We start from the raw sequence: 12792 nt of genomic DNA on the forward strand, positions 1-12792 counted from the left end.
AGACAGGACACTGTAAAAAAAAAAAAAAAATAAAAAAAAAATAAAAAAAATAAAACATGCCCGACTCCACATGGGCTCAATGTTTAATCTCCCTATTCTCAGCAACAAGCAGGGGGCATTTATAGTCATCAACTGTCCATTCGCTGCACAAGAATAAAAGCAAAAGCTCAAGACTAGGAAGCTTTAATGGCCACTTGAAAATGTAAACATGGTTCATGAGCAAAAAAAAATTATTGGTGCAGTGCTAAAAGGCCAGTTAATGCAAATAAAATACTATTCAACCAAATAGAATTAACCTTTTCATAACACAAGGACCCAAATTTGGGTCCTCAGCACTCGCCCCAAGATGGTTTTTAGACCTGTAACATATTCTCTGGGGTCTTGCCTTTATTTTGATACCAAAACAATTAAAATAAACTCTGTAGTTCTTGAGATATATTCAATTCATTTTGGGCATGTTATTTTCAAGCATATTTCTCGAAAACAGGCCTAGTGTCCAAGAGGTTAAAAAGATAAAAACCTGTTGAGGGTTTGTCTCCATCCCATGACCTCTGAGGTAAAAAGACAGTTAAAAAAAAAAAACACTAGACTGCAGTTATAAGCATGGAAGGAGCAATATGGGGGACCAGGGGTGGCCAGTGATGGCCACCCTTATTGGGTGATTTTGTCTGAACATAATTCCCAAGCAGTTCCTCTCTAAAACAGAAGGTGGCAGCAGCAATACTCTTATGTTCAATGTTCTAACAAATTTACAATTTTAATTGTTCGTATATTATAAATGAACTAACAACAAAAAATACAGTAGTTAATTACTCATCATCAATAAACTAACATTAAATATGATACACACAGGGGTAATGGTCTTTTCAGAACCAATTTTTGAGTTTTTTGGCAAAAAAATTGTGTCTCTGCAAGTCATCTAGGAGTCTTCTATGAAATTAGAAGCTAATAACAAATAAATCCAATTAATGTAGGTATTAGTATATGTAAATATTAATATTAATGCAAATGGTTATTGATAAACAAACAGTGGACCTTTTTTCTGGTAATACATAGAAACAACAAGAGAAAAGCTGTGCCACTGATCATAAGTGAAGTTATGTGAAGTTAAAAATTATGAAGTTATGTTTTTGTCAACTTTAAAATGAAAAGAAAGACCTGGAAAGGTTAAAAAGGAGTTATAGTATAAGGTAATGAAAGCATGGATCAGTGTCTTCAAGTGTTTTTTTTTTTTTAGGTTGGGCTTAATTTCTTACTGCCTCCTTAAATGAACAAAAAAGTGCTTCAGTCTACGTATTTTTCATAATTTGGAAATCTCTGCCTAAAAAGGATCCCACTGTATTTTTATTTTTTTCCCATCTTATCTAAATTCAGTCTCAGAGGACTTTGAGTCAGTGTTTGGACCCAACACAGAAGTCAAAGAAATCTACATTGAATCACCACAGGAAGGTAATTAAATACATGTTTTAAATGTCATTAAAATGTCTTTGTAGGTGGCTAATACTCAAAGTGTAAAACTGTTTTCTTTTTTCCCCAACCAGAATATTTCTTGGACTGCAACTTCGACCAAGGAGCATGTGAATGGGTCCAAGACATAACTGATGACATGGACTGGACTGTGGCCTACCATGATAATGGTAACAAAATTATGCTTCAAAATCTTTTTTCTTTTTTTTGTCATTTTAGATACAGCTACTAATATACTATTCAATCCTCCCAGATGGCAACTACTACATGGCTTTGAGTGGGCTGATAGGTGGCAGAGAAGATGTAGCTAAGCTGAAATTGCTGCTCAGTGACCGAGCCCAGTATGGCAGCTTCTGCCTCACCTTTGACTATCGGGTGGTGGGTCATGATGTGGGCTCGCTCAGGGTGCTGCTGGACAACAATGCTTACCCTGTGTGGGAACAGAGCCAAAGCAAAAACCAGGGCTGGCAGACTGAACTCCTTACTGTGGCCTGGAGAGAGGAGGCCCCGCAGTCTGTGAGTTATTTTTCTTAATGGGATGAATTTTTCCTTTAGGGGTTGTCTAATAACAGATTTGTTTTGAAAATATTTATTTTACTGCAATTGGTATAGTTTTCAAAATAGGTTTAATTGACTGTTATTTTAAGACATACATTCCACATGGGACTGTATAATACAATGGTTCCATCTGAATGTCTTTCAGATCATCTTTGAAGCTCAGCGTGGGAAAGGCATTGGAGGTGAAATAGGGTTGGATAATGTTGTGCTGACATCAGGACACTGTCAAGAAGATATAAATCCAATCTTTTAGGAATCAAACATCACTAATTTCTTTTTCTTTAATAATCTGCTCAGTCAACTTAATTATGGGTGCATGCAAGTTTGCTTTCACACCACCTGTTACGTTTTTCTGATTCAGCTAAATTCTTTATTCTCAGTTAATAATTACTCTAAATAAAACCCAGATGACTCATATCTCAGGAAAAGATGGAAGAGCTAAGTTCTTAAGTTCTGTTTATGGCTTCACATTTATTTCAAAACGCTTGTGGCAAAATAAACATACTTGCATGTTTGTTAAAGTACTTCTGCACATGGTTTATCTACCACCACACAACAAAATCACATATGCGTGAGAAACTGCCACTCAGAGAGGAGAGAATTGTTCCCTGCGCGTACCAGCTTCTTCCCGCCCCTTCCGCAGACAATCTGCTGCACCTCTCCAAAATTGTAGGTGACCGCAGACAGTGCCGCAGATAGGAGCCTCTGATGGGTCAAATCTACATCCGATCTACTCATGCATATTTCCCGTTTGGTACCTTACCGGCTTGTTTTGTTTGTATGATGGCCATTGCGGAAAACAACTTGTGAAGATGGACCAGCGAGAAGAGCAAGGTGCACGAGAATGCTGGGACCCTTTTTCCACCTGGATACCAGCATTTTTTCGCCCTCATTGTCCCTCCGTTGTCAGAAAAACTTGCCCCAACTTCCTCACCTCCTCGGCCGTATCTAGACCTACAGCTAGTTCATGATTGTCCCTCTTGCATTGTGGCGTGGAATTACATAACACAGACCACGCTTCAAAATTGAGCATAAATCAAAAATGTCTGCATCATACCTGCAACAAGCTCACTGCGACACACTGCTGTGGGAGTATAACCAGCCCTTAAGCCTCCTCCTGATTGGGCCTTGCAGACACGATCACACTGGAAGCAGTTTCAGGAAGACAACGGCTGGAGATGGTACAGTGACGGAGGCTTCTTCAACGTTTGTGTTAGGTGGGGTAAGTGTCAGTTAAAGGCTTCCTGACACTACTTCCCTTATGATTGTTTCTGCAAAGCCCAATCAGGAGGAGGCTATCCTTGAGCGTGGCCACTGGATAGAAAATCGTGCGCTCCGTGAGATCCCAAGCATGACCCTGAGAAGGCGTGGGAGGAGCGGGCGTGTGCAGAGAGTGATTTTCTCCTCTCGAAGCGACAGTGTCTCTCGCATGTGTGATTTTGTTGTGCTGTGGTAGATAAGAAATAGTTTAAGATACATGTGAGTATGTTATTTTTATTCACGGGCGTTTTGAAATAAATTGTGACGCAATTCCTCTTAAGCAGTATTGTACTGGCGTTATGTTTGTGACATTAGATTGCTGAAGCAAACTACATAAAATACAAAATGTAATGTGAATCAAAGGTTAGATAAGTTACATTTTTGAAGGCTGTTTTGTTGAAAATAGGTATATATTGCCAAAACTGTATTAAATTTGCGGTGAATGCTTATATTAAACATGTTTTTTCTAATGCCGGGAAATATTATTCCTTTTAATTAATATTGACCAATATGGATGCTATTATTAGAAACCTTATAGAAATATATTCATGCCTTTTAATGTCAGCATTTCTGTTTAATATTTTGTATTGGTTATCGAAATCATTTTATATGAGTACAAAACAAAATGTAAAGGCTTCCAACTACCTCGAGAAAGTCAGTTTTAAAGCGAAACACAGCAAGACTTGTACTTTGTTATTTTGCTGGATTTTGTGATTTAAACAAAGAAAGAAATCTGAACCAATGGCTCTGCAGTTTTTTAATCTATAATTATAAATTGAAAATGATAAGTTTGAAGATAGAAAAATGCAGCACAAAGGGTCCCATGAAGTTGGTATTGCAGATAGGGAAGTCAGGGGATGCCACTTTAAAGGAACAGTCCGGTCAGTAAGGAATATCAATGGATCATTTTTTATACCTCCACCTAATATGTTCTGGGTAATTTAATGAATATAGCTTTAATCAGTAAAAAAAGAAAAATAACAACTTTTGTTGCAATCACTGAGACTGGGACTGGCCATTTTTGCCCAAATATAGTAACACCTCACTCCTGACATCTTCCAGCAGTGACGTCACGGTGCGGTAAGCCAAAGTCCATTCTCCTTGCTTTACAAGCAAAATCAATAAGAACTACTAGACAAATCTGCAATCAACAACAATTATTTAAGATTTTTGAGAGGACTTCACCATAGAAATTGTCAAGAGCTATTGTTTAAGTGACAATGCCCACGCCCATGGCAGTTGGATGTTGTAATACATTGGATAAAAGTGAACAAAAAAATATTTATTTCACCTTTCTAATTCATGATCCTACACAGATGGGTTTATCATTGAATTGCCAACCTGAAGAGGGAGAATTTGCCATCAAACTTTGTGGCCAGAGAAAAAACACGTAATATTTAGCCAACATTTTGAAGAAGGATGTTTTCAAGATGACTTGGATAAAAGTGTGTTGTTACAAACACCAGATACGGCATTGGGACTTGCTCAACAGCCGATACCGCGCCTTGACGTCACAAACCAGTAGGTGGCAGTAGTGCTCTTTGACAAACATGGATGTCTGCGGTAAAGCACATTCAAATGAAACTACTCTTAATTAAAAACACTTATCAATTATTGAACATTATGTAATAATTTCACATTTAAAGTATATCTGAATATGACCAGACTTCTCCTTTAAATATACCTGCATGACGATTCTATATACCTACATAAATGTACATACTATCCACAGTCAAGGTGCTCTTGTTATGTTTTATCTATCAGCCACAGTATTGTAACTTGTTATTATAAACTTGTATTTCTGATGTAATTAACCTGATGTGAAATTATATTATTTATCAAATCCCCGATTGGTTTACAGGAACAGTGTTTTGTAAAGGACTCTTACCCATGAGTCTGTTCTACATTTTATATAGTTTCTACCAAACCTTTCAGCATTTTTCACTAGAATTGGATGCACTACAGCAACACTAAGTAGTAAATAGTCTTAAACTGAAAGAAAAGTGATACATAGTTTTAAATATGCTTATCTTAAAAAGCTTAAGGTTTATTAGATTGGTTGCAGTGTTTATGAAACATCTTATGGTAGATTTACAAACGGCTTTATATCTAAAGTTTGATCAGTCATTGAAATGGATGTTACGTGTTTTGCTTTAAACAACTCCAATGTGGCCATGTAGTTAGGGTTGTGGTCCCATTGGAAGTGTAAATTTTCAATTTCAAGTCTTTGCAGCTTCTAACAGGCTGTCTTCCAGGATCCATCCTTATTTAGCTCCATTTATCTTTCTATCAAATAATCAGTGGCAAAAAGCAACATTTATAGCATAATCCTTTTTCCAACTTTTTGAACGATGGGGATGTTTTGTTCATGGTTTTAGTTTTCTGACACACAATGCTTTCTATGTAGGCCAAAAAATGTATTCTTCTTCTCATCTAACCAGCATGTCTTCCACAAATGTACTCTACACCACTTTCAGCTAACATTACACCAGACTTTATATGGTTTTCTAAAGGAAGAAATCTATGGGAGAATTATCCTGCCATAATGCAAGAGCACATAATTTCAATTTGAGAAAAGAATTTCATCTTCTTGCACTCAAAACTTATAATGCTCACACTCAAAACATGCACTCTCTCTCAAATATTTTCTCTTCTCTCTCAAATCTTTGTTTCTTCTCTCAGATTTAATGCTTTTTGCACAGATATTTTCTGCTCTCGCTTGCCTCCTTCTCTTCGCGCACAAACCGCGAGTCTCAAATACGCTCGCAAACCCGTAGGCTCTGCTTGCGGATTTTTTTTGCTCTCTCTCGGATTGCAGTTGGATCGTCGCCTAGCAACCTTCCCAGCCAATAGAACGACAGCCTCGGAAAGGGTGCGCTTGTTTAACCCTACTGAGTGTGCCTGTGCTACTACGCGACTTATAAGAGCGTCAGCTGAAACTGCTATTTACAGTAGTTTTGTGGCTTGATTCAGCTAAGTTCAGTAGCTACTTATGGATAACCCAAAAAATTCTGAATTAAGTAATTTTAAACAATTAGTGGTGTGTTATGTACAAAAGCAAAGAACCGACATATTAAATTATTATCTTGAAATACTTTGTTAGTATAATGGCAAATCTTTACGTTTTAACGTAACCAGTCAGTGAGTTATGGATGTTTTAAAATGTTGGATAAGTGGACAATTGGTCCGAAAGAGGAGTCCAATCACAGCTCAAGTAGGACATTACAAGGAAAGGAGACTTACTGTATGTCTTCTGAAAGCCACCGCTGTTTTCACCTCAAAGGAGCTTTTCATTGGACTAACTATGCGGTTTGTTGGCTATATCAGCAGGTTAAAAAATAATAAGTACTGTATTATGATATTAAAATTGGTATTTATTTATTTATTTAAATTTTATTATCATGTTTAATCAGACCTCAAATTTTATATTTAGTTAAGAGTGAGATCGTTAATTTTCGGAGGCGTGGATGACTTGACCCTGGAAGAGAAATCTTTTTCTCCTGACTTCTATAAGAAAATCAAAGTCAGGATTTTCTCTGACTGACAGCCCTGGCTGCAAGGCTATCAGTCAAAGGTGCCAGTCTGCAGCACTGGGGCCTCCAGGCCACCGTCCTGTCTACATTTCTCTTCACCCTCTACACCTTCACCTTGTGGGCTGTGTGTCTGAGGGGAATGAGCTGGAGTACCGGTCAGTCATTATGGACTTTGTGGACTGTTGTGAGAAAAAACACCTGAGTTTAAACACCAGTTAGACCAAGGCATTGGTGATCGACTTCAGGAGACGACCCCCGTGTGAACATTCAGGGGCAGGACATAGAAACTGTGGAGAGTTTCAAATACCTGGGTGTTTACGTCAATAAGAAAGCCGAGTGGACACATAACACCATAATAATAATTGGAAATAACTATCCAACATTTTAACTTTTTGTAAAAAATTTATTTTTCCCCCTACATTTTGAAATCAATACTAACAAAGTATTTCAAGGTAATAATTTGATATGTCGGTTCTTTGCTTTTGTACATAACAAACCACTAGCTGTTAAAAATTACTTAATTCAGAATTGTTTGGGTTATCCATAAGTACTGAACTTTGCTGAATCGAGCCACAAAACTACTGTAAATAGCAGTTTCAGCTGACGCTCTTATAAGTGGCGTAGTAGCACAGGCACACTCAGTAGGGTTAAACAAGCGCACCCTTTCCCGAGGCTGTCGTTCTATTGGCTGGAAAGGTTGCTACGCGACGATCGAACTGCAATCCGAGAGAGAGCAAAAAAAAAATCCACAAGCAGAGCCTACGGGTTTGCGAGCATATCTGAGACTCGTGCAGAGCGTGGTTTGTGCGCGAAGAGAAGGAGGCAAGGGAGAGCAGAAAATATCTGTGCAAGAAGCATTAAATCTGAGAGAAGAAACAAAGATTTGAGAGAGAAGAGAAAATATTTGAGAGAGAGTGCATGTTTTGAGTGTTAGCATTATAAGTTTTGAGTGCAAGAAGATGAAATTCTTTTCTCAAATTGAAATTATGTGCTCTTGCATTATAGCAGGATAATTCTCCCATAGTTGATGCCATTACAAAAATGGACAGTGCAGAAATGTTACAGCAATGACTCAAATAATCACCTACAAAGTTAAAAAGAAAAAGGGCACTATGACCATAAAAAGCTAAAATGTATAAATAAATAAAAAAATCAGTGTTTCTATCAAAGAAATCCTAATCTCATATAATATTTGGGGTGTGGAGCTTGAAGTGTGTGTGTATACTTGTTTTACGGTGTGGACACTTTAATCTGTTTATACAGTCACCTCATGGGGACCTATGTCCTTATGGGGATCAAAATCCTGGTCCCAATATGGTAAAGTTCTGTTCTTTGAGTTGGGGTTGGGGTTAGGTGTATGTTGGTAATAGTTAGGGTTAGGCTAGGGATCTGGTTTAAATGAATGTAAGTAAATGAAATGTCCCCATAAGTCATGTGTGTGGGGGTGTGTTGGGGAGTGTGTATCTGTCTAGCCCTCAGAGTGAGGACCGCAATTCCATTTTCCCCATCAAATTTTGCAAGTCCTCACATGCTTTTTTGCTAATGGTTAGGTTTAGAGCTAACATGTTAATTAGTTAGGGTTAGGGTGAGGTATGCATTGGTAATGTTAGGTTTAGGGTTATTTTTAGGATTAGGGCATAAAAAGGGTTTAAAATGAATAAAAATCAGTGGAAGTCAATAGGAGTCAACACATGGTCCTCACTACGATGGCAGAACTAGTATGTGTGTGTAATGTGTGTGTGTGTGTGTGGGGGGGGGGGGGGGGGTTGTGGGCATGTCCTATGTCAGCATTCTAAGGGACATCCCATAATTCTGTGATGTCATTGCTTTAGAACCCTGATGTCATCAGATCAGAATTCATTATTGCATTATTGCTTGCTGCACCACTGACTAGATCAGACGTACGCATAGCGCCCTTCTAGTCGAGATTTCAAACCTTTTACAGATTAACGCAAACTTTAACAACCGTTTATTTGTGTTAAAATGCCACATCAAAGGCAACATTACCACAACGGTGGGAGCAGATATCAGCCGTATAGTTTGGAAGCTCGACAAAATCAGAAAAGCTGCATTAACAACAGACAGCCTAATAATCCTGTCCAGGATGAAATCAAAAGGCTCAACTCTCTTTTGGAAATTGAGAAATATAAATGGTTGGAGGAAAACCAAAAGGTATTCACCCTTGAGGAAGAGCTTGAAAAAGCAAAAAGTGAGTTAAAACGGCAGAAAAATCTCAAAGAGATGTTCATTAATAAGGGCAAAGAAACCAAGCGAGAACTGATGAGAATTCAAAAGTTTACAGATCCAGAAACTCTCAGCCCTGCCACTATCGCATCTAAGGTGAACAATGACATGAAATACAAAAAGAAAAAGATGCTGCAAGTAGACTTTGAGCATTTAAAGGTTGCTCATATTGTCCAAGAGGAAGCATTTATATCACAAATCCAAACTGAAAAAGAGAAAAATGCTGCCCTCCAACAAGAACTAGACAAAATCAAGAATTGTTACGAGGAGCTTCGCTCTAAAGACAAAACTGAGAACGCTGGAGCAAACCAGCAGGTCAACTTACAGATACGTTATGAAGAAAAAATGAAGCAAGACCAAAAGCTCATCGAGAGCCTGAGAGCTGAGAATGCAGTCCTGCAGACTCAGATGGAGCAGATGAAGGTTTCATACCAAGAACTAAGTTCAAAATATAACACAGACATTTCTTTACTAATGCAAAAAGTAGAAACCTATCAGCATGACATGGTCTGTGAGAAAAATGCTAATGAGAAGAGAGCAAAGTTTGACCGCCAGCTCATCAATGAACTCATAGCGGAGAAGGAAAACCATCAGAAAATGGCGCACGAGTTTGGATTCCTGAAACAAATACCTACAGAGACGATGGAAAATCTTCAAAGTGAACTGGCGAAGGTTAAGGTCTTGTACCAGGAATTGAAAACTAGGTACGAAACAGACGTTTTTGCTCTAACACAGGAGAAAGAAGCATTTCAGCAGGAGTTTGATAAAGAAATAAAAGCTCATTCTGAAAAAATGAGGAGCTACTGTGAACTTGGGGCCGAGAAGGACGCTCTCCAAAAACAACTCATTACCCTTCAACAACAGTACTCTGAGTGTGAGGTTAGTTATAAAACAGAGCTGGAACACCTGAAAGCAGAGCTCCATGACAAAGAAGACCTTGGTCGTCCAAAACGCAAAAAGGCCAGGCGTCAGGAACCGAGACAGAAAGAAGACTCCATCCCTGTGAAGACCGTTTCCGAACCTGCATCCATGGATCTTGAGACCCTGTCAGAGGACGTTATTATTACTAATGTGTCCACCATGGAGGTGGATGAGTTCATAGAGGAGATGCTGAGAGATTATGATATTCTCAAATCTGAATCAAAGAAAGAGACTGGCTGCTCTGTGGAAACCCTGTCAGAGCAACAGGAAAGTCCAGATGCTGAACCAACAGAAGCAAGTTGCTCAAAAAAAGACCCATCAGTCTGGAAAAAGATACGACATGGTCTGGGTCTCAAGAAACCAGAAAAATGGAAGAAAAGCAACACTTCTCAGAATAACAACTAGAAAAATGTGCCCAGGCTAAAAATGAAAACAACTCAAAAATCATCAAAAAAGACAAAAAAAAGTACAAAAAAACCCCAAAAAACAAAAAAAAATACAATAAAGCAAAAAACAAAACAAAACAAAAAAAACAAAAAAGCAAAAAAAAAAAAAATAAATACAATAAAAAAAAAAAAAAAAGTGTGTTTGTATGCATGCGAATGCACATAAGTGTGTGTGGAAGCGTCTCTTGCAGTAGTTCTGAGATTCAGCTGTGTGCTTGGAATTCAGCTACTGCAGCTGGCTTGTCCCTACATGTAGGGTGAAAAGAACCACGTGTCTGGTTCTTCTCCTGCCAGTACATAGCCTCTCCACCACAAAGACCCCTGCAGTGCCTCCACGTGGCCACACACGGAAACTGGGTACTTTATTGATCCAGGCCAAACTGCGGGGGATCTCGGAGCAACAGTGGGCCCCAGAGACGAAGTGCAATACCCCACAATATGTGGACATTTCTTGGCACTCGTTAACCACTGTCCCAGCTATGGGTAAGTAGCCTCACTACCTTGTGAGTGGTGTTGACCACATTGCTTGGAAAAAGTAAGTAGTAACAATTACAACTTACTTCTCCTAAACAGAAAGTCAAGCGGACGACCCCGGACATGTTGTAGGGAGTTTGCCTCTCCGTTGGTAGCAGAGCTGGAGGAGTTGTCCATGGAGACGGAAGTCTGGGACTCTTAGCTGAGACCTCTGCCCCCAAGAAGCAGTTCCTGAATGGAGTTGAAGACGACGAGTAAGAGTGCAAATTTTAACAACATAATTTCAACCTTTTGCACCATAACAGAATGCACTGTAGAGCCCTTTGGGGTTCTTCAGCCTGATATTTGTGTTGGGGTCTGGTTCTTGGTCCTGATTCCTCCTCTATTTTTTGCAGTTTTCAAGTCCATCCTCCAGAGGTCATCTGGGAGCATGGTCGGTTGGGCTGCTCTGCTGATTGCCTGCACCTGTTTCTCATCAGGTCAAGACTACTAGTAGTTGGCTGCCAGCACTTCAATGCCAGAATATTAATCTTAAGTGGTACTTGTGGCCCTCTTGACTTCTTGCATTGTTTTCCCTGGTTTCTCTACTCTTACCTCGTTCTCCTTTGTTCCCTTCAGGAAACTAAAGCCTTTGGATTTCGTTCCCAAGCAATCTTACTCCACCACAATTCACTACGGATTAATTGTGATCTCTTGGTACATCTACTGGCTGGAAGCTACTGACTCCTCTCCTCAGTTTACTGTGTTCAAACCTGATCCGCCTCCACCATGCTCACAAGACTCACCTTCATCCTCTGGCCCAACACTCGGACCCCATCTCACTCCCCCGAGGCGGATTCATCTGATGTTCCAAAGTCTCCTGCCACACCTGCCCCTTGGCATCATCATTTTCAATACTTATTTTCGGTATAAATAAACGTTTAAAAGATTGCATTGTCTCCTGTGAGTGTTCTGCATGTGGGTTAGGCAAATACCTAAAACCATAACAACTTGCAGGCAATTTATTGATGGACCCACACTGGATATTACCTATAGCTAAAATAATCTCTTATTTTTATTTTACAAGAACAATGCTTCTACCATCACTGTCATTGCCCCTTTGATAATACAACTGTCTGATCTGTGCAAGTTTAAATAAAATGTTGATGCACAAGCTGTCTCAAATAGTCAACAAGGATTAAGCTCTCATTGAGATGGGAGAAGGGATTACAAAATATGTTCAAATACCACACCACGTTGTGTTTTGTCCTGACTGCGAGGCTCACGCCATAAAAATAACAACTCAGTTTATATTTGCATTTGTGAAGAAAGAGTTTATTTCTCATTGTCTTCCATCAGAATGACCAAACTTTGCTGGTTTGTATCAACAGCCAACTAATAACCTGATGCCTTGTCTGCTTGCCACCTCCATATTTCCCACTCCAATTACAGTAGAAGTGCACAGCTACAGAAGTTAAAAATAAACAGTGAACAAATTATATTTCTGTTATTTTACTGGCCAAGATTTTTATTAACTCCTTGGTGAGCTAATTAAAAATGAACAATGTATTGGACAGAGCAATTAGGTCATTTAATGCTGTGGGACGGGATATGCATCTTCTCCCACTGCCCTAATGTTATCACTGTAGGTTTTAAGAAATCAATGAGTAGTACCGTATTTTCACCACCATAAGGCGCACCGTACTAAAAGGCGCAGTCTCAGTTATGTGTGCTATTACTGTATTTAACACACACATAAGGCGCACCGGACTATAGGGCGCGGGTTTTATATACAGGTACATGTCCTCTACTACGTTTAAATACCTCTACTGCGTATTTAAAAATAGAGCGGGAGCAAAACTGAGTTTGATTGTGCTTTATTCATGTATTTATTACAAAGTATTAATCAA

General features: G+C 39.0%; 1 protein-coding gene and 1 long non-coding RNA gene across 3 annotated transcripts in view; both read left to right on the forward strand.

The window, feature by feature from the left end:
- Window positions 1–4095, forward strand: part of egfl6 (EGF-like-domain, multiple 6) — a 17616-nt gene extending 13521 nt beyond the window's left edge. For both annotated transcript variants that reach the window (XM_038293414.1, XM_038293415.1), the window contains 4 exons: window positions 1375–1449; window positions 1542–1637; window positions 1721–1983; window positions 2171–4095. In XM_038293414.1, the coding sequence (XP_038149342.1) occupies window positions 1375–1449; window positions 1542–1637; window positions 1721–1983; window positions 2171–2278 (542 nt within the window). In that variant the 3' untranslated portion in view covers window positions 2279–4095. The remainder of the gene's footprint in view (window positions 1–1374; window positions 1450–1541; window positions 1638–1720; window positions 1984–2170) is intronic.
- A 6495-nt stretch (window positions 4096–10590) lies between these two features.
- On the forward strand, window positions 10591–11815 carry LOC119788801. The gene is made up of 4 exons (XR_005281513.1): window positions 10591–10912; window positions 11003–11157; window positions 11299–11441; window positions 11522–11815. It is a non-coding gene; the product is annotated as an uncharacterized LOC119788801 (long non-coding RNA).
- The last annotated feature ends 977 nt before the right edge of the window (window positions 11816–12792 follow it).

This window comes from Cyprinodon tularosa, unplaced genomic scaffold (genome assembly GCF_016077235.1).
Source record: "Cyprinodon tularosa strain WSP-4 unplaced genomic scaffold, ASM1607723v1 ctg326, whole genome shotgun sequence".
Lineage (NCBI taxonomy): Eukaryota > Metazoa > Chordata > Actinopteri > Cyprinodontiformes > Cyprinodontidae > Cyprinodon > Cyprinodon tularosa.